Source organism: Passer domesticus, chromosome 21 (assembly GCF_036417665.1).
Source record: "Passer domesticus isolate bPasDom1 chromosome 21, bPasDom1.hap1, whole genome shotgun sequence".
NCBI lineage: Eukaryota > Metazoa > Chordata > Aves > Passeriformes > Passeridae > Passer > Passer domesticus.
The window spans coordinates 759,088-786,911 of NC_087494.1; the positions used below are offsets into that span (position 1 = coordinate 759,088).

Here is a 27,824-nt window from a genome sequence, read left to right on the forward strand (position 1 = left end):
GGGCCCAGCACGTTGTTTAATTCATTATTTATTTAAATATTTGTATTAAATTTATACTCAAATTTATAATTAAAACCATTATTTAACTATTATGTAATATTTATATTAAATTTATACCAATACGTATAATTTAATTATCTAATTATGTAATGATTCTTTAATATTTATATTAAATTTCTACCAATATTATAATTTAATTAATTATTTAATGATGTAATTAGTCTTTAATATTTATATTAAATTTATAGTGCTATTTAGAATTGAATTTCTTATTTAATGATTCAATTATTCTTTAATAGTCATATTAAATTTATATGAATATTTATAATTTCATTTGCTTACATTTATGATTTAATTATTAATTAATTATTATTATTAAGTCATGGGGAATTATTATTATTTTTATCTATAAATCTGGCCCAGCCAGAGCAGCATCCCTGGCACGGGGAGGGAATTCCTGGGAATTCTGAGCTGCGGAGAGGGCGGATCCTGCCCGAGGTGTGCCCGGGATGTGCCCAGGGTGTGCCCGGGGTGTGCCCGGGGTGTGCCCGGGATGTGCCCGGGGTGTGCCCGGGGTGTGCCCGTGGTGTGCCCGGGGTGTGCCCGGGGTGTGCCCGGGGTGTGCCCGGGATGTGCCCGAGGTGTGCCCGGGGTGTGCCCGGGGTGTGCCCGGGATGTGCCCGAGGTGTGCCCGGGGTGTGCCCGGGCTGTGCCCGCGGTGGCAGCACCATCTGGTGGCTCCAGCCCTCCCAGTCAGGACCAGTTTGCTCCCAGTCGGGACCAGTGGCAGCATCAGAGAGAGAGAAGCCTTAAAGCTGCCAGCGCGGAGCTGCCACCCCTGGAGGGGGAAAGGTGTGGGTGGCACTTGGGGACAGGATTTAGGGGTAAAGGTGCAGATGTGGCACTTGGGGACAGGATTTAGGGGCACAGATGTGGTTGTGCTACTTGGGGGACAGGATTTAGGAGTAAAGGAGTGGATGTGACACCTGGGGACAGGATTTAGGGGTAAAGGTGTGGATGTGGCACCTGGGGAAAGGATTTAGGGGTAAAGGTGTGGTTGTGCTACTTGGGGGACATCATTTAGGGGTCAAGGAGTGGATGTGGCACTTTGGGACACAATTTAGGGGTAGAGGTGCAGATGTGGCACTTGGGGACAGGATTTAGGGGTAAAGGTGCAGATGTGGCACTTGAGGACACAATTTAGGGTTAAAGGTGCAGATGTGGCACTTGGGGACAGGATTTAGGGGTAGAGGTGCAGAAGTGGCACTTGGGGACACCACCCAGGGTGGACAGGGGAGCAGCTTTGCACCAACCACCACCTTTAAAACCAACAAGGCTGAGAGGACACCGGGGGCCAGAGTTGAACTCTTTTATTTCCTTTGAAAGGGGCTCAAATCCTCAGCCACAAAGCCCAGGCTGGCAGCACAAGCCGGGAGGGAGCCCCCGGCCCCCAGGGACGTCGGGATGGTCGGGGTTTACAAGGCACTGCAAGAACACACCAGAAACCCTGCCGGGCTGGCACTGCTGCTCCAGCAGGCCTGGCAAGCACGAGGTGCCACCTGAGATGCCCACACGGACACTGGGGGGCTTCACAAGGGACACACGAGGAGAGGGGCTGGGAAAGGGTCAGGACAAACACCTCGCCCCAAGAGGAGACAGCAAAACCTCAGGAACTGGGGTAACCCAACCAAAAGTGAGGATGGAACACCAAAACCCTCAGGATTTGGGTTAACGCAATAAAAAATGAGAATGGCGCAACAAAACCCTCAGGAATTTGGGTTGCCCCAACCAAAAATGAGGATGGAGCACCAAAACCCTGAGGATTTGGGTTAAATCAATCAAAAAGTGAAGATGGAGCACCAAAACCCTCTGGATTTGGGTTAACCCAACCAAAAGTGAGAATGGAGCACTAAAACCTTCGGGAATTGGGTTAACTCAATAAAAAATGAGAATGGCGCAACAAAACCCTCAGGATTTGGGTTGCCCCAACCAAAAGTGAAGATGGAGCACCAAAACCCTCAGGAATTTGGTTAACCCAACCAAAAGTGAGGACGGAGCAGCAAATCCTGTCTGCTGCCCCGGCAGGTCCGAGCGGGTGTGAGCACAGCGGGGGAACCCAGCGCAGTCTCTGGGGAGCAGCCACAGATAAAACCCCAGATAAAAACTGGATTCCCACCAGTTCAGGGCTTTCCAGCCCAATTCCCCCCACCCCCAGGGCCCATCCTGCCCCCAGGGCGAGCCCAGCACAGGACGAGGCACTCCCTGATCTCCAGAGGAATTGGTGCTGGTGGAAGGGGCTGGTGCAGCCCAAAGCCTGACGTGGATTTGGGAGCACCACGCAGTTTTTCTGTAAGGGTAGTGACAGTTTCATTTCCCATCATCAATTCCAAGCTGTGGGGAGGCTTTTCCTTCCCTGTTTTGTCCTAGAAATAGACTGAGCAGAAGCAGGTCCCAGGTTTCAGGGAACACCTCGAAGAATTAACGCCCTCAGCTCGGGAGTTTTGGCAGAATTTCCCTTTCAGAACATAAGAACACTCGTCAGACAGGAATACAAGATTTTTTTTTTATGAAAAAGTGCACTTTATACTGCAAAAAAATTAGGGATTCTGGTGCAAAAATAAGAAATTTATCTAGATCAAGATGAGTATTTATGGTATCAACAAGGGGGGGGGTTTCTCCAAGTCAATAAATTTAGAAAGAGCCTTTGCAACTCTGAAATTCCTATGGTTAAAATAAGATTAAATTGTTACAATATTACTGGATAAAGTATTAAAGTAGAAGGAGAGAAGAGGGAGGGAGTTACTTCGGGAAAGGATCTGTACAAATTCACTGCTCACAATCCCATCTGCGCTGGGGTGAAATCTGGAAATCAGAACGAAAATAACCCCACAGAAAATACTTTTTGTGCCTAAAGATGCTGATTTTCAGGCAGGTTTCGGACACCACCACCCCCTCCTGCAGCAGCTCCGTGCCTGAGCCGTGGCTGGAGTGAGAAATCCAGGAGCTGAAGGTTCAGGAATTAACCCCAAACCCCCGTGGCCAGAGCATCATCGCTGCTGCAGCTCCCGTGGGAGTGGGATCCCCAAACCCCCCCCCTTCCCAAGGCTTTTCCCAGTTTGGTTTGAAAAAGCTCCTCTTCCTCCTCCTGAAATTCCTAAAAAAACAAAATTTCCTTAAAGAATCCACCCACCAAGGAGTCAGAGAAGCCCAGGAGGGTTTGGGTTGGAGGGACCTTAAAGATCACCCAGCTCCAACTCAGCTCCAGGTTCTTGGAGCATCAGAAGAAATTCAGAATATTTTTAACTTTTTTTTCAGACTTTTCCTCACCAAAGCCAGCACTGGGAGCCTGTGCTGCCCGAGCAGGCTGGAATCTCCTGGGATAATCCCATTTTCCAGCTGCTGAGGCCCTGCAAGGTTCAATATTTCCTCTCTGGGACACGGGGGGGGTTGGATGCTACACCTGCCCCAGGTGAGCTCAGCCTCCAAGCACCTTTTCCCAGGGGATTTTCCACAGCACAAACCCCCTGCAGGTGATAATTCCCACACCCCTGGCTCAAGGAATGTTTCCCTGCATCACCATCCCACGGCTCCACCCATCCCAAATTTACCCCAAAGCAGAACAACTTTTTTATTTAATTTTTTTTAAATGATGTCTCCAAGCCTGCAGGGAATCACTGGGATAACTCTGGGGGCTCAGCAGCCTCGTGTCACCACCTCAAACCCTCTTCCTGACCTTTCCATCCCTTCCCACCTCTCCCAGCCCCTGGGAGCTCGGGGGATGCTCCAGGGAAGGTGAACTGCTCTGCAGGAGCTGGCACGCTCCAATTTTCACTCCCAAAAACCCAAAAAAAACCCTTCAGCCACCTCACAGAACTGCTCAGGCTGGGAGGGATCCCCCAGGATCAAATCCCACGGGAATCCTCGAAGCCAAGACCTCCCAAGCTCCTTTTTCCTGGGGTTCCAAAGCAGATTCCCAAATTGAATTCAGCTCCAGGAATCCTTACGGCCAGGAGCCCCCCAAGTTCATTTTTTTCCTGGGGTTCCAAAGATTCCCAAATTGAATTCAGCTCCAGGAATCTTTGAAGCCAAGACCTCCCAAGCTCCTTTTTCCTGGGGTTCCAAAGATTCCCAAATTTAATTCAGCTCCAGGAAATCTTTAAAACCAAGAACTTCCCAAGTTCATTTTTTTCCTGGGGTTCCAAAGATTCCCAAATTTAATTCAGCTCCAGGAAATCTTTAAAGCCAAGAACTTCCCAAGATCATTTTTTCCTGGGGTTCCAAAGCAGATTCCCAAATTGAATTCAGCTCCCCACAGCAGCATCACCCAGCTGGGACATTGCTGAGTCTCTGGAGCTCCTCAAAATCCTCTGCAGCACTTTAGGGCTGGAAGAATTAAATTTCCATCCCAATTTTCACCCCAAAACACTGCCCAACGCGTGGTGGGCAGACAAATGCCACCAGACCCAACCCAGCAGAACGTCCCTAAATCCTCTCTTCCACACCAAAAATCCTCAGCCCCATTTCCCCCCTGGACTTTCATCCCCAGAGATGATTCTGCACTCACAGCACCCTAAAAATTCAGATTTTTTTACATTTTTCCCACATTACAGGCACTCCACCTGAACTTCCTATGCTTTTATTCACTAGCACAATTTTTTTGGGGTTGGCAGCAGGTCTCCCAGTCAGTGCAAATTAGCAAATTCTATTAATTGATGATGTGGAAAGCAAATAGGATTTAGGAAAAGATCAGCTTTTTGAAGCTCTGCATCAGTTTGATGTCCTATTCCCAAAGAAAATAGGGATCTGTAGGAAAAGCTTTGTGAATTGAACAAAAAAAAAAAAAAAGCTTTAAAAGAAAACCCCAACCCCAAAGTATTTAATTTAAGTCATATTAAATAAAATTAGTTTAATGCCATTTTTCCCCAGCTGGGCTACAGGAAACTTCTCTACCACCAAGACACCTTTTATAAACACAACCTCAGGCTAACTTCCCAAAACCTCCCCCCCAAAAAAAGAGTATAAAATAAATTATCTTTTCTAAGGAACCAATCACGTGGAGCTTCCCAAAAACAGATTGGGAGGAGAAACAACGCCCAAAATATTCCCCAAAATTGGGATTTTTAACGCTGACACACCCAGGCCAAGCACTGCAGTCCCCAAACTCCAGCAGGCACAGAGCTGGAGCTGCATTTTCCCCTGGAACAGCAGAAAAATGAATATTTTTAGGTGCTGAGCAGGACTGGACCCCCCAGGCTGAACAAACCTGTGTGGGAAGCTGCTCTGCCCACGGAGCTGCTGGAGCCTGGGCCACCAGCAGGGCCAGGGCACCCCCAGAGCCAGCCAGGGCACCCCCAGCCACAGCCTGGGGACCCCAAACCCAGCCAGGGGACCCCCAGCCACAGCCTGGGCACCCCCAGCCACAGCCTGGGCACCCCCAGAGCCACCCCGGGACCCCAGACCCACCCTGGGCACCTCCAGGGACCTCCAGCCACACCCTGGGCACCTCCAGCTGCACCCTGGGCACCTTCACCCCATCCTGGGGACCTTCACCACATCCAGGGCACCTCCAGCCCCAGCCTGGGCACCCCCAGACCCGCCCTGGGCACCTCCAGCCCCATCCAAGGCACATCCAGCTGCACCCTGGGGACCTTCACCCCATCCAGGGCACCTCCAGCCCCATCCAGGGGCACCCCCAGCCCCAGCCTGGGCACCCCCAGCCCCAGCCTGGGCACCTCCAGGCACCTCCAGCCCCCCAGGGCTGCAGACCAGGGATGGGCAGGGAACATCTCCCCTGGAGATGCTGATCCCACCCAGGTCCCTCCCTGCCCCTGCTGAGGTCCCACCCCTGCAATTTCGCTGTGGCCTCACCAATCTGTTGAGTTCCCACTCCCATTTCACCCCCAGTGACACCAGAGGTGAATTAAGCAGGTTTGTTGGGTTTTTTCTGGGAATTGCTCCATCTCCAAGCCCTGTGGGATATTTCCCCTTCTCCAATTTTACAGCTACGAAACACCCAGGACAAAAAACTTCCCACCAACAAAGAATAAATCCTATGGGGATAAGGAACTCAACTAACCACAAAAAAAAAAAAAAAAAAAAAAAAAAAAAACAAAACTGTGTCAAAACATGAAGATTTCAACCAAATATTAAATAAAATAAATTACTAATCAGGAAATCTGACAAGTGCTACCTCAGAGTCGATGGGAATGAAAATATTTCACTTGAAGGCAAATTCCTCTGAGCAGGAAGCCTTGGATGGAGAACAGAGAAGGAATTCCCTTGGGTCTATCCCAAAAAATCTTCCTGCTCAGGTGCCCTCAGCAGAGTTTTTGCCCCGTCTCGAGGGTTACAAGGAGTGGTTTTGTCACCAGACTTCTCCTGGCAAGCTCAGGGCAGCTCTCACTGAGAGTTACAATAGCAGAGCCAGTCAGCACCAGAGAAATTCAAAACCATGGCGTTTAAAACCTTTGAAATGTTGTTTAAATGGACATTTCTATCTATTTGTAAAAGCATCAAGAGTTCTGCATCCAAACTGCCTCTCCACGAGGCCTCAGCTCCCAGTTTGTGTTTGCTCCAATTTCAGCTGGGTTTTTTTTGCTGCAATCTCAAAATCTGGCAGCAAATCTTGCCCCCCAGAGGACCAGCATCACCAGGAGCAGCTCTGAACCCTCCCCCTGGGAGGGGAATCCAGCAAAGAGCCTGCAATCCTCACTCCAAGCAGAATCCCTGAATTTCAGACCATTGCCTCTGGTTTCCAGGCAGTGGGGGTGGCTTGAAGATGTGACATTTGATTTTTCAGGGGTTTTGTGGCTTTCCATCTGCTTTTTTATGCCTCCACTCCAACCCAGGTGGAACTGGGATCTCAGCTGAACATTGCTCTCCTAGCCTGGAACACGAGGGGGGATTTGCAGCTGAGGAAATGAGAAATGACTGAACCTTCACCTTAGAAACAGCGTGGAGCACCAGGGTGAGGATCTCCCCTGGGGAAAGTGGCCCTCAGCAGAGCTCTGCACCACCAGAGATGGGTTTGGGACACATTTGAACCGAGGTGTTTGGTACAGCAGACCCTTGAGGAAGGGAGGGGGCCAAGAGGGAGGCAGGAAAAAGAGATCTGGAAAGATTCAGGATCCAAAAATAAAAATAAAAATAATCCAGCTGGATTTGGGTTCCAAAAGGAACCCCAGGCACATCCCTTCCACTGCAGCTAGAGGTGAGCAATCAGTGCCCAAAATCACTTTCCACTCCAGCAAAGCAGTTTCAGGCTCCTCAGAGCACCAAACTCTGCTCTCCAAGCCAAGCCCACGCCTCCCCAGCTGCCCTTGCACAGCATCACCCCGAATCTGGGTCAGAGGGGGGGAAACAAACCCCAAACCAACTGAAAGCAAACCTTTCCACCCCAGGGTTAGCCACGGGAGGGCTGGAGAGCAATGCCCTGCACTGGAGGCTGAGTCCAGGTGAGGTGAGGATCCATCCCCTGGGAGCTCCAGCACAAAGCCCTCAGGAGGAACCAGGAGCTGCAGCTGCTCTAGAGAAGAGATTCTGAATCCTTTGTTGCTCAGGCTGATACTCACAGATTCAACAACAATAAAAAAGTTATTTCCTAAGAAGAATTTGTAGAATTTTCCTTTTTTTTTTTTTTTTTTTTTTTTTAAGTCTCCAATTCTGGGTCTGGAACTGTTGTTTGTTTAGTTTTGTTTTTTGTTTTTTTTTTTTCCCCAATACTTCAGCAGAGCAGGGAAAATTTTGGAAGTGCAATACTAGGAGAGCTCCTGGCCAGGCTGCTCAGTGTTCATGTTGACAATTGATTTTGTCTTCAGAATGCTCCAAAAAATCCAGCATTTCCTCTATGATGGCCTGCAGGGCCCGGCCCAGCTGTTCTGCAGAGTAAGGTTTTCCCAGAGGGGGCACGTGGACAAATGCTGACCTGCCACGGCTCTGGTACAAGGAGGTGTAGTAGGTGAAGTCACAGAGGTACCTGGAACACAAAACCAGAGATTATTCACCAAAAAAAAAAAGGATAAAACCAGATAAAAGCAGCTGCAGGTCCCCATCGTTCAGCACCCTGGGATTTAGGGGGATGTCAGGCAGGAATTGTGAGTCTGGGGTTGTTTCAATTAAATTTAGGACAAAAAATGTGAGGATTTATCTATTTTTTTCCCCCCTGATCACTGAAAAGCAGGTGGCAGGGAGGCTGGAGGAGGGAAGCTCCAAGGAGACCTTGGAGCCTCTTCCAGAGCCCAAAGGGGCTCCAGGAGAGCTGGAGGGGACTTGGGACAATCCCAACACAAGGAATGGATTTAAACTGGGAAAAGGGAGATTTGGGTGGGGTATTGGGAAGGAATTCCTGGCTGGGAGGGAGGGGAGGAGCTGGGATGGAATTCCCAAGGCAGATGTGGCCACCCCTGGATCCCTCAACCACCCAAGGCCAGGCTGAACACGGGGGCTTGAAGCTCCCTGGCACTCCAGGATTCCCCGACCCCCAGTGTCACCACGATATTTTATGAAAAATCCTTTGCTAGGATTTTTTCTCTCCTGAGAAGCTGAGGAGCCTCAGGAAAGAAATGTAAACAATAATTATGTGCTGCTGTGGAATGCAACAGGTAAACGTGGGACTGGTGAAGGTTGGGTGTTGGTAATTAATGGCCAATCACAGATGTAGCTGGCTGGGACTCTCGGGGAGTCAGGAGCTTTGTTATTCACTCCATTCCTGTTCTTTCCAGCCTTCTGGTGAATCCTTTTCTCTCTATTTTTAGTACAGTTTTAATGCATCATAGTTTTAATGCATCATTTCAACAAAACACACACCACAACATACCAAACCAGCCTCCTGAATCCTTTTCCCTCTATTCTTTTAGTACAGTTTTAATGCACCATTTCAACATAACACACACAACACACCAAACCAGCCTCCTGAAACACAGAGCCAACACTCCCATCTCCCCAGGAGCACCCCACAAAGCACCCAGCTCGCCCCAGGAGCTCAGCCCCTACTGAAGGAGTGTAGGAGAATGCCCCCAATGACAGAGTGGCAAAGCTAGCCTTTGTCCCCCAAAAGAGGAAAGGAGCCCAGAAGTTTCTCCCAACGATCAGGTGAAAAGCCACCTCACAGGACCCCAGAGACTTCACTAAAACCTTGGGGTCACCTCATTGGATAGGAGCCAAAAGGTCCCACCTGGGCCATAAGGTAGAAAAGGAGAGGACAAAAGGACCACGGGGCTTTTGTGAAGGTGTTTTCTAGCAGGAGCAGACCTCTGTACCTGGCTCGGATTTTCTGTTTATTGTTTTTCCTTTTATTAAACCTTTTTGTTTCAAACACTGCAGCAGAAGCCATCCTGCCCATTCTTCGCCTCCAAAGGTAATAGCTAAGATATCCTTGGGTGGATTAGGTTCCCTTTTGAGGGCTCATAAAACCCAATACCCTACCTGCCAGCGTCCTTGGAGATGGTGACAGTGACATCCAGCCCCAGGGCAGAGACCCTCCTGCAGACGGCGTCCATGTCGATGATGGAGTCGATGCACTCGGGGCCTCCCTCCACGCAGCACTGCGAGCCCGGGCAGAAGCGGCAGTTGTCCAGCCCCTTGTAGCCCACGTTGTGGCCACACTTCTCCAGCGTGACAGTGGTGGCCATGCCCGACACCCCCACGTGCACCACCAGCTGTGGGGAGAGGGGGGGGTTGGATGGTGCTGGTCCTGTGGGATCCTCTGGGAATGTTCCCCTGTCTGCTCTGGGGTGTCCTGACCCCAGGGAGCTCTGACTGTGACCCTCACTCATGGAGAAAGGTTCCAGACTTCAAGGTGGACCAGAATCCACAAAAGTGTGAAATCGTAGTCATGATATTTTATGAAAAATCCTTTTTTCGTAAGATTTTTCTCTTATTCTAGCTGAGAAGCCTCAGGAAAGAAATGCAAACAATAACTATCTGCTGCTGTGGAATGCAACAGGTAAATCTGGGACTGGTGCATGTTGGCTGCTTCTATTTAATGGCCAATCACTCTCTGGCTCAGACTCTCTGCGAGTCACAAGTTTTGTTATCCTTCCATTCCTGTTCTTTCCAGCCTTCTGATGAATTTTTTATTTCTGTTTTTTTAGTATAGTTTTAATACAGCATTTTAATATAATATTTATCATAATATAATAAATCAGCCTTCTGAAACATGGAGTCAAGATTCGTGTCTCCTCACACAAAGCATCAACCACATGGAACAGATCACAGAGAGTGGTGCAGGTGCACCACCTGTGAGAAATTCAGGTTTTGGGGTTTTTAGTGTGTTGGGGATGGGAGCAAGATGGAGGGCACAGGGTGCTGTCCTGGGCTTCTTCTTCCTCCTCCTTCTTCATGGCTTTGGGTGGCATTTTGCAATTGGGCAGAAAAATCTGCACTGGGGCTCTTTGGGATGAGTTTTTGGGTTAAAAGGGGAAATAACCCAGGTGTCAGCTCTTAATTGCATGGTTTAGTCTTAACAGACCTTGTGACAAGAGACTGTTGGCCATTTGTGCCTTCTAATGAAGAGCTGCTGGACTCATGGTTGTGAGACTGTTTTACTGATAAGAAATGATAAACATTTGAGTCCAAACATGAACCAACAACAGAGAAACCAACAAGAGGGACCCCCACAGGATCCTTCCACGTGGGGACAGCTCTGACATCCACACCTGCCTGCCACTCCTCTCCCTTATCCAAGCTCCCAGTCCAGCTCTCCTGGAGCCACCCTGGGGACATCTCAACAGGAATCGTGGAATCCTCTGGGGTTAGGTTCTGCACGTGGCACCAGCCCAAGGCTGGACGTGATTTTTGATCATTTTCCAGCCTGAACGATCCTGTGGTAGGATTTTAGGGTCCTCCCCACCCCAAACCCCTCTGGGATTGCACGGTTCCAGCCCCAGTGAGCCAGGGAGGTGTTACAGAGGAACGAGGTGTTTCCATCGTGGGCTCAGCACAGCACAATTGCCATTTCACCCCCTCCTGACCTGAACTGTGATTCCATCAGGGTAAAAAGGAGCCTTGGCACCTCCACAGCTGCTGCAGGAGCTCAGGTGGCACAGACTAACCACGAGCTGTCTAGACAGCCCTTGGCAGTGGCCCCTTCCCAGCCACTGCTCCCGGGAACTGGAGCACTCCGAGCTGGAAAATCCCAGCAATTCCCATTTTCTCACCACAAAAGAGGAAAAGACCCAGCCAGGGACAACCAGGCTGAGGGAATACATGAAAAAGGAGACTTCACATGGAGGTTTTGCTGGGTGGGTTTTTGATCCCCCCTTCACTCACTCACTTGGGGACTGTGCTTCTTCCACAAGGCAGGAATGAGCCTCTGCACGGTCTGGTACTCAACAGGGACCTCATAGACATGCAGATCCACGTCATCCCTCAGCCCCAGCTTCTCCAGCTCCTAAAAAACACCAGCAAAGCAAAAGCAAGATGGTCAGACAGGACATGAGCAGAGGATTTACTCCTGGAAGGTTTGATGGCAGCGTGGGGGACTAACACAAATTTACAGCAGGTTGTGTAACCCCATAAACTGCACCTGCACTGAGTTTACAGCAGTGAAAAAAAACCCCAAACCCACAATGGCAACAACAAAGGCATCTCTCCACCTGGGTGAAGTTTCACCCACAGAACCGTTTGCGTGGCTCTGATGTGTGTGTGACAAAGAAATCAACATTTAACTGACAATAGTTATCAGCAACACCCACGCTGCCAGGGAAGGCTTGGCTCTGGGATTTATGGAGGGAGACAGGCACAACCCCTACTTCTTCCAAGGAGTGACAGTGTGGAGAAGGTGGCACTGCAGGGATTTTATCCATCACCCTGGCCTGGAGAGTAATTTCACATTTATTTCCAGATAAAGGGCTCTCAGGGCTGGGTGACAGCACTGGTGATTCAACTAACCCAGTACATTATTTCTGCCTCTCTGACATGAAAACATCCCAAATATCCTGGCAATAAACGGAGCCAATTTCCTTCAAACATTTAAAACACAAAGTGGCAGTTAAATACCTTGCAAAGACTTTAAAACCAGAGGAAAGGGTTTTTTTCTCCCCAGTATTTCTGACAGGAAAGCACTGTTTGATCCCAAAACTGGGAGTTCCCCTTACACCCAGGTTCTCCCTTCTCTCCAGTCCCACCAGTAAGGCTCCAGTTGGAGCTTTGGTTCCTCTCAGAGCCATCAACCCCAAACTTCCCACAACTCAAGGAAACACCCACAAGGTCTGAAGCCTCTGGGAAAAAAAAGGTTTTTTTAAAAAACCATCAGCTGAGCCTGAACCTTGGAGCCAGGTGACAGCAGGAAGCATTTTCCAGTGGGAGAAGAGACCTTGGCCATCATGTGTAAGGAATTCCTGCAGCATCCAACCTGGACCAAGCTTCCCCTTGTCAGCAAATGTCCAAAATTGCTGTTCTGATGGAACTGAGGTAGGAGCAGGTAAAAGCCATCAAACTATCAAAGGACATTTCCAAATATTCCTGAATTTGTCTCTGTTCCAGGTTTGGTTTGATCACCAGAGCCACGAGCTGCTCCTTGAAGCAGTTCTCAGGTTTTGTTTTCCTCCTTGCAGATCAGCTGTTTTCACTCTCCAACCTTGTATTCCCCCAGGTTAAAAATTAAAAATTAAAGACACTTGAAAGGAGAAGACAAGTTGAGGTTTGAGGCCTCCCCCATGAAATGTGAGCAGTGTCTTGCCGTCGTTTTTCTGTGTTTTTATCAGCATGAGTGGTTTTCTACTGAGGAAAAAACCACCTTTCCCACTTGTACAGCCAAACCACAGGGATGTAACAAGATTTAGGACAGCTAAAACACCCAGAAAGGCCAAAGTGACACTTTCACAGGGCAGCAGATATGAGCAACGATGATAAATCACAGCTCTGGCTCCCAGGGCAAGGCTGATATTAAAGCCCCGTGTATTGATTAGTGTCTGGCACACTCAGACATTCATTAGCACAGAAGGAGGGAAGGGAAGGTTCATCACAGCTCCTCTGCACAAATGTGCCTTCAAAACCTCACCTGGAGCCTCAGCAAAGGACAGGAGTTTACAGATGAGAGCATTCCAACACCAGCCAGCCTCTTCAGGAGGAGAAGAAACACTTTTTAGGAGGGTTAATGCTAATGAGAATGATGCTCCTGAAGGTGAAGGGCTGGGAAGGGAACAGCTCCTGGGCATGGATTTGGTGGTGGGGAAGGAAAAGGATCCTGAAGATGGATTTGATGGTGGGGATTGGGAAGGGAAGAGCTCCTGGAGATGGATTTGATGGTGGGGATTGGGAAGGGAAGAGCTCCTGGAGATGGATTTGATGGTGGGGAAGGAATGAAACAGCTCCTGGGGATGGATTTGATGGTGGGGATGGAGTGAAACAGTTCCTGGGGATGGATTTGATGGTGGCAAGTTTTGCTGGATGAAAAGAGAATCCTCCAACCACTTAAACCTTAACTTTACCAAGCCACAACTTTTCTTTTAAGCAAGGCCAGCGCTCCATAATGAAGATGTTTGTAAGCTTCCCCCCCTCCCTGAACAACTTCTCCCCCCAGCCCTGTCCACCTGACAACCAGAGCCCACAGAACATGTGTGACCGATTCCCTGACCCCTCCACAATGCTGCTCTTTGTCAGCCTCTAATATCCTTATCAGGTCTGTCTAGACACCCTGACAGCAATTGTCCTTCCTAATGTCAAAATGCACTCTGACCTCGCTCCTCCTCCTCCTCAGCACTCTGGGGGGGATGAAGGAGCCCAGCAGCTTCACAGTCCACAGGTCACACCTGTGTCCACACCTAAGTCACAGCAGGGAGGGCAGAAAACGAGAGGAGAAAAGCTCATTTCAGTGATTTCTTCTTGGAAGAACCTCCCCAGCAAAAGTTGCACCCGTGGGAAAAAAAAATAAATCCTGAACTGAAAGATTAAAATGATAAAAACTCAAAACAGTAAATCCAAATCAACACAGAGTGGTTTTGCTGGGAGCCTTAAAATAAAGCAGAAAGGAGTTTTTCTTCCTGCTGATTTTATGGGAAAACTCCCCCCAGTGAGTAAAAACCCAAACATTTCACTGGGTTTTTTTTTGGGAGTGAAATTTTGAAACTTTTAATTTAGGCAGTATTATTAGATTGCTGCTGCCACTATTTAAGGTAGCCATGTGTAAAAATCAGTCAGCTGCAAAACCAGACAGAAATTCACTGCACTTCCAGGGAAAACTCACCCCGTGTCCGTGTTCTGTGGAGAACCCAAATAAAACCAGGGGGAGTGAAAGGAGAAAAAAAATAAAGGGAATTTTATCCTCGGGATGCAGCACAATAAAAGATGTAATAAACCAGAACTAGCTCAGCCCTAGAGCTAGGAAGGATTTAGAAAGATTGTTTAATTGATTTTTCTTCTATTAAAATGCAGATCACACCGTCTGGGATTCGGGAACTCAGACACGCCTTTGTGTCCACCCCGCTCCATGAAGTCCCCGTCTGAAACTCGCACAATGCCCACCTCGGCCAGCCTCAAAGACATGCTGTTCCTTTTTTGTCTGGGCCTCTGGGGGCTGAGACAGGGCAAGGAAAGGCAAATCCTCCCCGCTGCCTCCGAGCTGATGTTTTCACTCACAATAATCCGGGCCCGGAGCCTCCAGCGCGCCTCCAGTTTGTACCCAAAACAGCCCCAAATCCACTCAAAACATCCCCAAGCCACTCACAACAGCCCCAAATCCACTCAAAACATCCCCAAGCCACTCAAAACAGCCCCAAATCCACTCAAAACAGCCCCAAATCCACTCAAAACATCCCCAAGCCATTCAAAACAGCCCCAAATCCACTCAAAACATCCCCAAGCCACTCAAAACAGCCCCAAATCTGAGTTTAGTCACTCAGAACATCCCAAATCCACTCAAAACAGCCCCAAATCTGAGTTTAGACACTCAAAATATCCCAAATCCACTCCAAATATCCCCAAATCTGCGTTTAGACACTCAAAACAGCCCCAAATCTGAGTTTAGACACCCAAAACATCCCCAAGCCACTCAAAACATCCCCAAATCTGAGTTTGGACACTCAAAACATCCCAAATCCACTCAAAACAGCCCCAAATCTGAGTTTAGACACCCAAAACATCCCCAAGCCACTCAAAACATCCCCAAATCTGAGTTTAGACACTCAAAACAGCCCCAAATCCACTCAAAACAGCCCCAAATCTGAGTTTGGACACTCAAAACATCCCCAAATCTGAGTTTAGTCACTCAAAACAGCCCCAAATCTGAGTTTAGACACCCAAAACATCCCCAATTTTAAGTTTAGTCACTCAAAACACCCCCAAATTTAAGTTTAGGCACTTAAAACATCACCTGTTCTGAGCTTAGCCACTCAAAACATCCCAAATCCACTCAGAACATCCCCAAATTGGAGTTTAGACACTCAAAACATCCCCAATTCTGACTTTAGACAGTCAAAACACCCAAATTCTGAGATTCAGCCACTCAAAACACCCCCAATTCTGAATTTATCTACTCAAAACATCCCCAATTCTGAGTTTAGCCACCCCAAACATCCCCAATTCTGAATTTATCCACCCAAAACACCCCCAACTCTGAGTCCTGTCATCCCCCAAGCCCCTAAAAATGGATTTTAAATGGAGGGGATGACTTCATCCATCAGGCACACAGCTGAGCAGCCACCAGTGCCCCGAGCTGCTTCTCTTTAGGTTTGCTTATTTTTTTTTTTCAAGCAACATCTCAACACCCACCACTCCTACTGCTCCAAAAACAGCCTTTTGTCTGTCTCCTCTAAAATAAAAGCAGCTATTTACAACAGCTGACACCACACCAGCAAGAACAAACCAAATCACTCAGCCTCACTTCTGATTTTTAGCAATGTCCTGGTTTTGCCACCATCCACAACCTGCATTTTCCTCCAAACTGACCCAAACTTAAATCTATTCATCCCCAAAAAGCTCTTGGAGGCAAAGGTTTTGTCTTCTCCCAGCAGCCAACACATCAGGCAGCTGGACATTAGTTGGCTGTAATTGATTAGAGTTTGTGATTTAATTTAAAAGCATTTGAAGGAAGATATTAATCTCAGGGCTCTGAAGGGGAGAGAGACGTGGTGGGGAGAAAAATAGATTTAATTCCCTGGGCAAATGTACTAAAAGGTACCATGGAATTCCCAGGAGCTTTGCCACAAACCCCATCCAGAAGTGACAAAGAAGGAAGAGGTGGGATAATGTGGCAGCACCATCCCTGTAAAAAGTGTTTTTACAGCAAAAAAAACCTTTAATTCCATCAAAAAGAGCTTAATTCCCTCTTTTTGCCTCATTTGAGGGATGCCAGCCTCTCTCAGATGAACTCCTGGGCACAGGGAGGGGTTTTGGGGTGTCCTGTGCATGCCAGGGCTTGGATTGGATGATTCCCTCCCAGGATATTGCAGAATTTTAGGGCTGTGCCCATGCAGATACAGAGCTACAAGTGGCATAAAGCTGATTTTCCTGAGCAGGCAGGACAAGCACCTCCCCAGAAACTCTCCCAAGCAGAGAAGGGGGGATCCAGGGGGGAGAAAAGGGGCAGCTCTGCCTGGGAACCAGACTCCTGCCACTCACACAACTCCACAAAAGCTCCAGCTGGGAGCCTCCTCTCAGGGATGAGGTTCAGTTTAAAGGTGAACCAAGTGGCCCAGCTTCGAGCCAGAACTGAGAGAAAAACATCCAGATTCCTCTGGGCTGCTCAGCTGGTTTGTTTGTTTGGAATCCCCCAGGGCAGGGGAAGATTCCAAGCTCCCTGCCCCACTTAAAAGCATCCAAAGCTGGGAATTCCTTACTTGCCTCAGCTACATTAACTCAATCTCATTAAACTCCACCAGCTAAGGGATTGCTCTCTGAGCAGGGAATCAAACATTATCCAGCTGACCATCTGGATCTCTGCAGAGAGCTCCAAAAGAAGCTGCAAGTGACAGAAAGAGCTGAAAGCCCAATTTTGTGGGGATTTGTCCTCGATTTTGACACCTCCTAAGAGGAAAATTCAGGGGTTACCTGAACTGCAATCCAGCTGGCGTTCACAGCGTGCTCTCCAAACGGCCCAAACCCTGCAAGAGAAGAAAAATTCACAGATTTGACTCAACTTGAAGTTGCAAAGAGGTTTGAGCTTTCCTGGGAAAAAAAATCCCTCCACTTCTACCTGTCAATCCTTATTTCTTTACACCTGAGTATCAAACAAGACTCCTGCACTGAAATATTTCAACTCCAGCCTTGTACAGCGAAGGAAAACAACAACTTGCTGGAAAAGAAACTTGGTTTTTGACTGGGGAGAAGAATTTTCCTTCCTGCCCAGGTTAGGAAAATTCATTATTACCAGCTAACTTGTCACAGAATTAGAATCATGATTGGATTTTCTATTCCTGATTGCTTCAGCCCACAGCAGATGCTTCCACAAGCCTGCCTCAAATGTTCCTTCTCCACTCAGGGTCTTCTCCAAGATCTTCGTTAGCATTAATTACACCTCCCAAGGAAATAAACAGAGCTGTTGACAACCCACCCACAGCCCAGCAAAGGCTACCAAGGCGTTATCAAAACCACTTCCTTCAGCACCTCGAAATTCCTAATGAATAACTTTGGAGTTAACTGGTAATCCATAACATCTTTTTTTTTTCTTTTTTTTTCTTTTTCCCCTGAGCAAGCACACAAAGGTTGGGCAATTTATCTGGGCGTAACGTCGATATGCTTTAATTTAAAATGTCAGCCTTGCCCTCCGAGCCTCTTGCAATTAGGAGCCATAAATTCTGCCCAGCCCCTGAAAGGATCCGAGAGGGACCACAAATATCAGATGACACCTTAATGGAAATGTGGGATTTGCCCTCCTCCCCAGGCAGGCTGAGGTGATGCTGCTCAGGAGGAATTTCCCAAGCGTGGGCTCATCCACGCCCGTGGATCTCAACCCGGCTCGCCAAAATAAATATTCCCACAAAATCCAAAATGTTGGGGGTGTTTTCCTGTGAGCAGAACTGCAGGGGTGTGAGACAAACCATGACAGGGGAAGGAGGCAAATTAATGCCTTCCCAGCTGTTCCTGCAAGTCCCACACGACTCTCTGGAAGAAAACACCGAGACCTGCTAAGCTGAATTCCTAAACACGGCGTGACAATCCTATAAAAGAAACGAAATCCATTATTTTAACAACTCAGCCACGGAAAGGCTGAAATTCCACAGGTGCCAGGCACAGGGCAGGATTGCCTCGCTCCAAATTCCACATCCAAGTGGCACAAACACAGCTGGGGTTATCGCTGCCCTGCCTCATCTCCTGCCCAGACCCCTCGCGTTATCCCTGGCTGGGAACAGAAGGAACTCTGTGGGCAGCACCCGACCCCACGGAGCACATCCAGGCTCATTAGCAGCAGAACCAGCTGCAGGGGATGCTGATGGGATTATCTCCTTAACGAGTTCTAAAAAAGAAATTGTGCACAAATAACGCTTATCCTCGGCCAGCCCAGGCTGGGAACCCACTGGGAACACGACACCGAGCCCAGCCCCGGGCGGAATTCCGCCTGACATCCACGGCCCCATCAAACAGGGGCAGAGCTGACAAGGCAACCGCTGCCTTTTGCAAGCAGACTTCCCTGAAATTTAAAAAAAAAAAAAAGCAGCGTGGAGGAGCCTTGCGAGCAGCAGAACGTCTCCTGACGCAAGTTTTCTGTTTAGTCACCGCCGCTCCACGCTGGATTTGGGGCTGGGAGAGGCAGGGCTTGCCACCTGCTCCTGGAAAAAGGCACTTCTTGCCCGCGATCGTGGCCGCTCTGCTATTCAAACAGCCTCAACTTCAGCTGCCGGGGGGAGACCTGAATAGTTTGGGCGAGTTCCCCATTTGTCACAGGGCGGCCTCACCCACAAATCACCCCGAGCTGCCTTTGTACCCCGGGAAGGGGCTGACAGCGCCGGGGCCTCTCGCTGCCTCCGCTCTTTCTTCCCCCCCGGTGCTTCTGCCGCGCCTCGGGGCAGCTCTGGGGAGCAGCCCCCACACCCTGGGGGCTTTAGGTGGGGTGCTCTGGGGTGATTCCCCCTCTCCCTGCGCCCCAAATTGGTTTTCCTGCTCCTCGGGAGGCTGGGTTCCCTTCTTTTGGCGAAGAGCGGAGCTTTGGGATGGGGTCACATGCGGAAAAAGGGGACCCTGGCTGGATGAGGGTCAGGAAATCCCCTCACCTCTGTACCCCCCCAGCTGTGACACCCCTGACCCACAGCCCCCCAGACTCTGCCCTGCACCCCGTTTATCACCCTACACAGGGGACAGCCCCCGAAACAGCCCCCAAAACAGCCCCCGGAGGGGACAGCCCCCCGAAACAGCCCCCAAAACAGCCCCCGGAGGGGACAGCCCCCCGAAACAGCCCCCCGAGGGGACAGCCACTGAAAACAGCCCCCCGAGGGGACAGCCCCCGAAACAGCCCCCCAAAAACAGCCCCCCAGAACAGCCCCCCGAGGTTACAGCTCCACTCCCCATTCCCTCTGTCCCCCCCTGACGGGACAGCAGACCCCCCTCTCACCTCAGGGAAGGGATCCCCCACTTATCCCCTCACGATCTCAGGGAAGAGATCCCCGACTGCCCCCTGTGGTGAAGGGGTCCCCAAAATCGCCCCTGTCCCCCAGATTCCTCCTCACGGAGAAGCGGCCCCTCCAAGCCCCCCATCACTTCGGGGAGGGGTCGCACACCTTCCCCCGCTCAGGATAAAGCCCCCAGACCCGCTCCTCACCGCAGAGCAGGGGTCCCCCACCCACACCCCACACCCCAGAGCCCCGCTCTGCCTCCCCTCAGGGAGGGCTCCCTCACACCGCCCCCAGCAACCCCGCCATTTCCCCGCTCACCGCCCCGTACCCGTCACCACCACGGCCCGCCGCGGCTTCTCCATCGCGGCTCCGTCCCGTCCCGTCCCGTCCCGTCCGGTCCGTCCCGTCCCGCCGCCGCCGCCGCCCCGCACTGAGCGCGGCCCCGCCCCGCGCCGCCCGCCCCGCCCCGCGCCGCCCGGGCCCGCCGCTTCCGCCGCCGCGGCGGAAGTCCCGCGTTGGGACGGCCTGCAGCGCTTCACCCGTTACCGATCACCGGGGTTCTCCGTGCGCGGCGCAGCCCGAAGGGCTCCCGCCTCAGCGCGGGATTCCGGGGGGGGGGTTGATTAAGCAAAACGCTCACCTTGAGCCTCGCGGGGGTTCCCCGCTTGGTTGTGGGGGAGCACGGAGCGCGGCCGCGGTACCGGGAGGTGCGGAGCGCGTCCCGTCCCGTCGCGGCGCGTCCCGTCCCGGGCGGTGCCGCCGCAAAGGCGCGGACCGGGCGGCGCGGCGCGGCCCGGCCGCCATCCGCGCTCTGATTGGCTGCGGCGGGACCGCGCCGCGCTCTGATTGGCCCCGCGCGGAGCCGGGGGCGGTTTGAGCGGCAGCGCCCGGCGCGGCGGCGGCTCCCGGTCCGGCACGATGGTGAGCGGCGGCACCGGGAACGGGAACCGCGAACCGGGCTCGGGAGGGGGCTGGAGCGGACGGGAGGGCCTGCCTCGTCTCTTCCCCGCCGCCAGGGATGGCGTGCCCGGTGCCCCGCTCGGTGCGCGGGTCGGTGCCCCGGCCGGTGTCCCGTTGCCGGTCGGTGCCTGAGGCCTTTCTCCTCTGTTCCCCTCGCAGCTGCCCCTGTCGTTGCTGAAGACGGCGCAGAACCACCCCATGGTGAGTACCGGCCGCGCGGCCCAGCCCCGCTCCCCTCGCCGGTGCCGTGCGGTGGCACCGGGCACGTCCCGGTACCGGCGCCCCGTGACCGCTGTTCCCTCGCAGCTGGTGGAGCTGAAGAACGGGGAGACCTACAACGGGCACCTGGTGAGCTGCGACAACTGGATGAACATCAACCTGCGCGAGGTTATCTGCACGTCACGGGTAAGGATGGAGCACCGGTACCGGCACCGGTACCGGGCGGGGCCACCCCCGGTCCGCGGGGAACAGCCGGGAGCAGACAGCGCTGGCAGCCCTGGATCTGTCCCCAGAGGTTCCCCGGCTCTGTCCCCGCAGCCAGGCTGGCTCTGCTGGGGTTCACATCGCTCCTGTGGAGCCTGAAATGCAGATTTAATGTAATTAGTAATAATGTCCGTTTAATTATTGATAATGCCCGTGATTAGGGAGCAGCCTTGTGCAGGTGTCCCCTTTCTGCACACCACAGCATGAGGGGCTGGGGTCCCTCATGGGTGAGGAGTGGGGCCACGTGCTGTGATGCTGATCCAGGTTTCCCAAAATCCGGAGCCTTTACCTGTCCCTGGCAGCCTCAAACACCACAATTGCTTTTATTCCCTCCAACCTCTTTTATTCCCTCCAACCTCTTTTTCTCTTTCATTCCCTCCCCTCTGCACATCCAGCTGAGCTCACCCGCTGAGGTGAAAGGGACTTTTGGAAGCTCTGGGACCTTTGCCCTTGGCCAGGGCTGCTCCAGGAGATTGGGATCTGCGTTTTGGCCTTTGAGCTCCATCAGAAGTGTCTGGTGTCATCCCTGTGGGAGGCACAGCTGGGTGGAATTCCAGCTGTTGTTGTGCTTTCCCAGCCCTGGAATGCCAGAGCTCCACGGGAGGGGCTGCCAGGGATCCTTGTTCTTCCAAAAATCCCCCTGCAAACCCCCCAGTTCCCATTGTGTCCACGACAGGAGTGTGGAGTGGTGTTGCTGAGACGCCCTGAGTGAGGTTTGCAGGGAGTTTTGGGGTGGAATTTTGGAATTTGTGGCTGGGTCACGGTGGGACGAGGAACCTCCATTGAGCAAAGTCTTACCCGTGCCCAGGACACAGGTGATGATTCCCTTTCCTTGGAAATTTGCTTCCAAAGGCTCGGTGCTCTGCCTGGGAACAGCAGCAGCTCAGTTTTGTGGGGAGGGATCACCCAGAAGGACGTGGAGATGAGTCCAAGATGGTCAGAGGGATGGAGCAGCTCTCCCGTGGGGAATTGGGGTTGTTCAGCCTGGAGAGGAGAGGATTTGGGGCCACCTAATTGTGGCCTTCAGTGCCTGAAGGGGCTGACAAAACGTAGACAGAAACTTTGGACAAGGGATGGAATGGCAGGACACGGAGGGAGGGCAGGGTTAGGGGGGATTTCGGGGAGGAATTCCTCCCTGTGAAGGTGGTGAGGGTTTGGGATGAAATTCCCAGAGCTGTGCCATGCCTGGAGTGTCCAAGGCCAGGCTGGAGCCACCTGGGGCAGTGGCAGGTGTAGAACTGGGACAATCCTTCAGTCCCAAACCATTCCATGATTCCACCATTCTATGACCCAGCACGTGGGAGAGCAGCCTCAGCTGCCTCCAAACCCCCCACAAAGCCCGGGTGAAGGTGGGATCTGATGGCACTGGTGGCACTGGCCACTAGATGGCACGGGACAACGAGCCGGGAGCCTCTTGTTTACTCGGGGGAGGCCGGAACGAGGAAGGAGCCTGGAGCTCCATCCCTTCCTGCACGCCGAGCCAAGGAGCAGCCAGGCACATCCAGGGCAGGGTGGGGTTTGCCGGGTGTCTCTCGGGAGGGGATTGCTGCTCCTCTGCCTCCTCCTGGGCTTGCCCGTGCAGGCAGAGCTGGATAACAAGAGCCGGGCTGGTTCCTCCTCCTCCTCCTCCTCTCCTGGGACGAGGCAGGCGCCTGCCCCACACGAGGTTGGCCGGGCTGGAGCCCCCCCGGCTGCAGCCAGGCCCTGCTGGGGTGCAGGAGGGAGAATGCCCCCAATGACAGAGTGGCAAAGCTAGCCTTTGTCCCCCAAAAGAGGAAAGGAGCCCAGAAGTTTCTCCCAACGATCAGGTGAAAAGCCACCTCATAGGGCCCCAGAGACTTCACTAAAACCTTGGGGTCACCTCACTGGATAGGAGCCAAAAGGTCCCACCTGGGCCATAAGGTAGAAAAGGAGAGAACAAAAGGACCACGGGGCTTTTGTGAATGTGTTTTCTAGCAGGAGCAGACCTCTGTACCTGGCTCGGATTTTCTGTTTATTGTTTTGCCTTTTATTAAACCTTTTTGTTTCAAACACTGCAGCAGAAGCCATCCTGCCCATTCTTCGCCTCCAAAGGTAACAGCCCAGCTATCCTTGGGTGGATTAGGTTCCCTTTTGAGGGCTCATAAAACCCTGGCCCCACAAAACAGAACCCAATACTGGAGCTGGGGCTGGGCCCAGTCCCTCCTCCCAGTTACATCATGGCCACAGAGTTGTTGTTCAGCCCTGGCTTCTTATTCCCACAGCTGAAACCCTGCTGGGCTGAGTCCTAGAGGAGGCTGTGACATCCCAGGAAAATCCTGGAGCTGCCTCAAAGCAAGGCAGGGAGGTGGCTGCTCCAACAGTGAGCACCTCAGGGTTTTTATTTTTTAAAAAAATGAAATGTGTGAGTTCCTTCTTTCCCTCAGCTGCTCACAGCCAGCTGGCTGCAGAGCTGCCTCGCTGCTCCTTCCACAGCCCAGAGGAGAGAAGGAGAGGGGTGACTCCCAGCTGGAGAAGAATCCTGGCCACAGCTGCGTTCTTCTGACCAGAACCGCTTCTTCACCACCAATTTAACTCGTGATTCTGGTCCCACTTTCAGTTCCCCTCTCGTGTGAGAAGGGAAGAAGGGCCTTGTGTCCTCACCCTCTTCTTCTGCCACTGATTGAGGGGAACAAACTGAAACTGCAGTTGTGTGTGGGGCTCTGTGTTTTGGGGAGTTAAACCTCCCATTTTCCACAGTTGGTTACAGATAATGCTCCCAGCAAAGGCTGCTGGAGCTCTCCCCCTCTCTGGAAACGCTCAAAATCCCTAAAAGTGACCCAAAAGCAGCAGTTTTTGCTTGTGGCCTCAGGTGCTCCTCTCCAACAGGACAGGAACAGATTCAAAATCCTTAAAAGTGACCCAAAAGTAGCAAGTTTTGCTCGTGGCCTCACATGCTGCTCCCTAAAAGGACAGGGACAAATTTTAAATCCCAAAAGTGACCCAAAAGCAGCAAGTTTTGCTCGTGGCCTCACATGCTGCTCCCCAACAGGACGGGGACAAATTTAAAATCCCCAAAATGTCCCAAAAGTGACCCAAAAGTAGCAAGTTTTGCTCTTGGTCTCACATGCTGCTCCCTAACAGGACGGGGACAAATTCAAAATCCCTAAAAGTGACCCAAAAGCAGCAGGTTTGGCTCGTGGCCTCACGTGCTGCTCCCCAACAGGACGGGGACAAGTTCTGGAGGATGCCAGAGTGCTACATCCGTGGCAGCACCATCAAATACCTGCGGATCCCTGACGAAATCATTGACATGGTGAAGGAGGAGGTGGTGTCCAAGGGCAGAGGCCGTGGTGGGATGCAGCAGCAGAAGCAGCAGAAGGGCCGTGGCGTTGGAGGAGCTGGACGAGGTAAAAATCTGATTTTTTTTTTCTTTTTTTTTATTTCCCCCCCAGCTTGGAGAGGGGAGAGTGGGATCCCTGCCTTTAAAATTCCCCCTTTTGTGCAAGGAGCAGCTCCTGCTGCTGTGTTTTAAAGCCAGGGCTGTGTCTGGGAGAAGCTGGAGCAGCTCCTGAGCAGGATCCAGTCGAGCGAGTGCTTAAGGCAGCCCCTGCCAAGGAACAGGGAGGATTCGTGCCAGGGATGGGCCTCCCTCGTTCCTGGGGCTGGGCAGGAGCTTAAGAGAGTCTGAACTTGACTGTTTCAGCTCCTCCTGGCTCGTTCAGGAGCGTGGCCCTGCAGAGCTGTGCCTTAGCAAGGCCCAGGGGGAAAACAAAAGGCTGTTCTGGGTGAAAATAAATCAGGCTGTGCCCGTGGCAGTGAGGAAAAAAAATCATCTTCTCCCCCTTAAAATGGGGCTTTGGATTTCCTGATTTGTAAATATATATTATTTACAAAATAATTATATAAATATACATATTATTTATATTTATATAAATATAAATAATGTATTTATATTTTTTTAAAAAAAGGACTAAACCATGTGAGGGTTTTAGTTGCTCCTGGAACATGAATAATTCATGTTTCTGATAAAGGGCAGCTTGCCACTTCAGAAGAAATAGGTCACCAAAACAGCCCTTCCCATTTCGTGGGGTTAGGTGATCCCAGGGCACTTCAGCTGGGGGATATGCTGCTCCTTTCCCCCAAATTATCCCCCTGGAAGCCTGGGAGCTCTTTCTCTGCTCTCCCCTAATGCCATGTTTTTGGGATTTGTGGTCACCCCACAACCCCAGGGCTGCTCTCCGCCCGGGCTTCACCTGCAGTCAGAGCTTAAAAATCCCCAAATCCCGAGTTCAGCTTTAGGAGGAGCCCTGGGGATGGGCTCCAGCCTCTCAGGAGGGCTGCCCGTGCCCTGGCTGTGCCAGGAATCCTGGCAGGGCAGGCGGGATGGACCTGGGGCCGTGGGGGTGACTCCCACCAGCTCCTTCTCCCCACATCCCTGCTGCCCCTGGACACCCCCAGTGACCTTTCCAAATCTGAAGGCGCCCTGTATTTTTGTTCCCCTGCTTGCCTTCGCCTTGGCACGGCAGTTCTTTGGGATTTTTTGGGGGGATAAACACCAAAAGCTCGCTGTGGCAGTGCCCACACCTCGTGGGCAGCTCCGAGGTGGAGCTCCTGCTCCCTCCATCTGCAGCCTCAGTTTGCTGATGGAATATTTTCAAGGGAAGCTTCGGCATTTGCTAATTAGCTCAAAGGTTTGGCTCTCATTACCAAGACATGAAGGGAGGAGGGAAAGGAAAAAAAAAAAATTAAGGCAGGACAATTTTGTTGGGAGGCCAGCGGGCAGGAGGGAAGCTGTAATTGTGCTCCCAGCTGAAAGGATTGTTGTTTCTGACACTCCTGATCCTCCTCCTTTGACTTCTTGCTTGCCAAACTCACAAGTCCCCAGCCTTTGCTCCAGGAGGAGCATCCCAAGCACTGCAGGCTTGGGAATAATTTAATAATTTATGTTTTCCCTCTGGTTTGGGCACGTCCCCTCCTCTCGAGAAGCTGGGTGCTTGGTTTGGGTCTCCTTGGGGCTCTGCCTTTTGTGTAGCAGGGTGGATCCACATCCCTAGGATGGGATTTTGGGGGTAAATCTGAGGGCTGGGCTCAGCAGCTCCTGTGGTTTTGGGGCTGAGGATGCTCATCTCCCTGCAGCCCCCAAATAAATCTCTGCTGCCCTGTGCCCAGTGCCCTCTCCAGGGCCAAGGATTGCTCTGCCCAGCCTTTGGGCTGCCCTCACAGCTCTCAGGGGACACGTTACAACCTGGATTTTACATTTGTTCCTTCCCTGGTTCCATTTTTTTGGGGGGAAGAAACTTCAGTTTACCACGAGATCAACATTAGTCGTAAATTTGACATGCCAGGGAGCTACTGCTGAACTTGCTGCTGAGGGGGATGAGATGCACCTCCTAAATAAAGGTCTGGCACTGGAAAAGGAGAAGTCCAAAAGTCACATTTCTGCTTCTAAGGCTCAAAAATAAGCGAGTTTTGGGGGTAAAGCACCAATAACTGAAGCTGTGGGGCCTTGCAGGGCTGCTGTTACCTGTTCCTTTCTGCCCCACAGGTGTGTTCGGTGGCCGTGGCCGAGGAATTCCAGGCAGTGGAAGAGGCCAGCAGGAAAAGAAGCCAGGCAGGCAATCAGCCAAGCAGTGAGGGCAGGGACACTTCGGGTTTTGTCACCTCAGGGCTGCCACGTGTCCAAAAACGTTCCCTTTCCCACTCCTCCATCAGAACCAGAGCCCAAATCGTGTTCCTTTGGAAGCCCCTCACGCTGTAGTCTGGTGGAGTTTTTGCTCCTTGTAGTCAGCAGATCATTGGAAATATTTTTAAAAATTCGTTCATGGTTGAGGACCGAGGTTCTGCCTTCTCCTGAGAGTGAATTTTTCAGGTTTAATTTAAAATATTTTCCTGTTCAGAGGTACCAGTACGAAGGCAAACACTTTCTGGATTGCTTGGATTTTTTTTTTTTTTTTAATACTTGAAACTTGGGAAACTTGTTTTGTTTGTAACAGATGTGTTTTGGTTTAAAAACACTGAACTTGATTGCGTCTGTATATGAATAGTCCTAAAGGTTTGGGGTTTTTTTAAACCAACAAACTTTTAAGCTATTGCTTTTCTTCTCCTGGCCATGAGTTCTGTTTCTCCAGTGGCTTCAAGGAGGGATGAACATTGGCCTTCAAGGCTTGTTCCCAAGAGAGCTTTGTGACAAATGAGCATTTCCCAATTAGTTCATTGCTAATTTGACTTCAGATTAGAAGTTTCCTTCAAAGGAACAGGGGGTTTTTCTGTGTTGGGTTGTTTGTTTGGGTTTTTTTTGCATGAGGCTGGTGCGCCCCTTATTCCTCATGGGGGATTTAATTTTTTATTTTTAACACCAATTTGAGTTGATTTACATGGGTTTGTTTCCCCCCCCGCTTTGAAAACTCTCTCCCTTCTGCTGTGACACCGAGTGCTGAACTCTGACAGTATTTCTCAACCTAATTTCTTCCAGTAGCTGGTGGCTGACCTCACTGGCTGTACCTGTCACTTCCTCCCCCAGCCACCAATTATCTTCCCTTGGGGACACAGGCCAGCGTGTGAACACGTCCCTCCTGCAGGTTCAGAAAACTCCTGGGAATTCCCAGGGCAGGTTACTCCAGTCTTCCATCCCATGAGCAAAATACACCCTCAGAAAATCCTGGCTGATCCCAGCTGAGCACACGGTGGGGGAAGAAACAGCTCTGGGTGCGCCTCACCCCCCTGGATGGATGAAACAGCTGAATTTTGGGGGGAAAACTGATATTGTGACTTGTTGTGAGCAGGTTTGGGGTTTGTACAACTGGTTCTCGTATTGGAGGCTCTGCCATCGCCACTGTTCTGAAAAGGAGTGAAGAACATGCTTTTATAGACTTATTTTTTTAATGTTTCTAGAACTGGGCACAGTGGTGAGTGAGAATAAACCTCCAGCCTCTTCCA

General features: G+C 51.1%; 2 protein-coding genes across 3 annotated transcripts; one reads left to right on the plus strand and one right to left on the minus strand.

The window, feature by feature from the left end:
• Positions 1-1,353: 1,353 nt before the first annotated feature.
• Positions 1,354-20,295, minus strand: PGPEP1 (pyroglutamyl-peptidase I). 2 transcript variants are annotated; one of them, XM_064396783.1, is made up of 5 exons: positions 20,125-20,295; positions 16,987-17,039; positions 11,273-11,389; positions 9,424-9,656; positions 1,354-7,975 (listed from the first exon to the last, which is right to left on the minus strand). In XM_064396783.1, exons 4-5 carry the CDS (start codon positions 9,627-9,629, stop codon positions 7,783-7,785), a joined length of 399 nt encoding a protein of 132 aa, XP_064252853.1. In that variant the 5' UTR covers positions 9,630-9,656; positions 11,273-11,389; positions 16,987-17,039; positions 20,125-20,295; the 3' UTR covers positions 1,354-7,782. The 2 variants fall into 2 exon arrangements, with proteins under 2 accessions (XP_064252853.1, XP_064252852.1); XM_064396782.1 differs by lacking the exon at positions 20,125-20,295 and adding an exon at positions 19,813-19,914.
• Positions 20,289-27,824, plus strand: LSM4 (LSM4 homolog, U6 small nuclear RNA and mRNA degradation associated). The gene is made up of 5 exons (XM_064396784.1): positions 20,289-20,405; positions 20,604-20,645; positions 20,751-20,849; positions 24,112-24,295; positions 26,434-27,824. Exons 1-5 carry the CDS (start codon positions 20,403-20,405, stop codon positions 26,520-26,522), a joined length of 417 nt encoding a protein of 138 aa, XP_064252854.1. The 5' UTR covers positions 20,289-20,402; the 3' UTR covers positions 26,523-27,824.

Excerpts from the sequence above, each read along its gene's own strand:
- PGPEP1 (XM_064396782.1), bottom strand. The coding sequence starts at position 19,846 with ATGGAGAAGCCGCGGCGGGCCGTGGTGGTGACGG. Across the intron at positions 11,390-16,986 it reads CCAGCTGGATTGCAGTTCAG|GAGCTGGAGAAGCTGGGGCT; the intron begins GTAACCCCTGAA and ends GGTGTTTTTTAG. Across the intron at positions 7,976-9,423 it reads ATCTCCAAGGACGCTGGCAG|GTACCTCTGTGACTTCACCT; the intron begins GTAGGGTATTGG and ends TTTGTGTTCCAG.
- LSM4 (XM_064396784.1), top strand. Across the intron at positions 20,646-20,750 it reads CGGCGCAGAACCACCCCATG|CTGGTGGAGCTGAAGAACGG; the intron begins GTGAGTACCGGC and ends GTTCCCTCGCAG. Across the intron at positions 20,850-24,111 it reads AGGTTATCTGCACGTCACGG|GACGGGGACAAGTTCTGGAG; the intron begins GTAAGGATGGAG and ends GCTCCCCAACAG.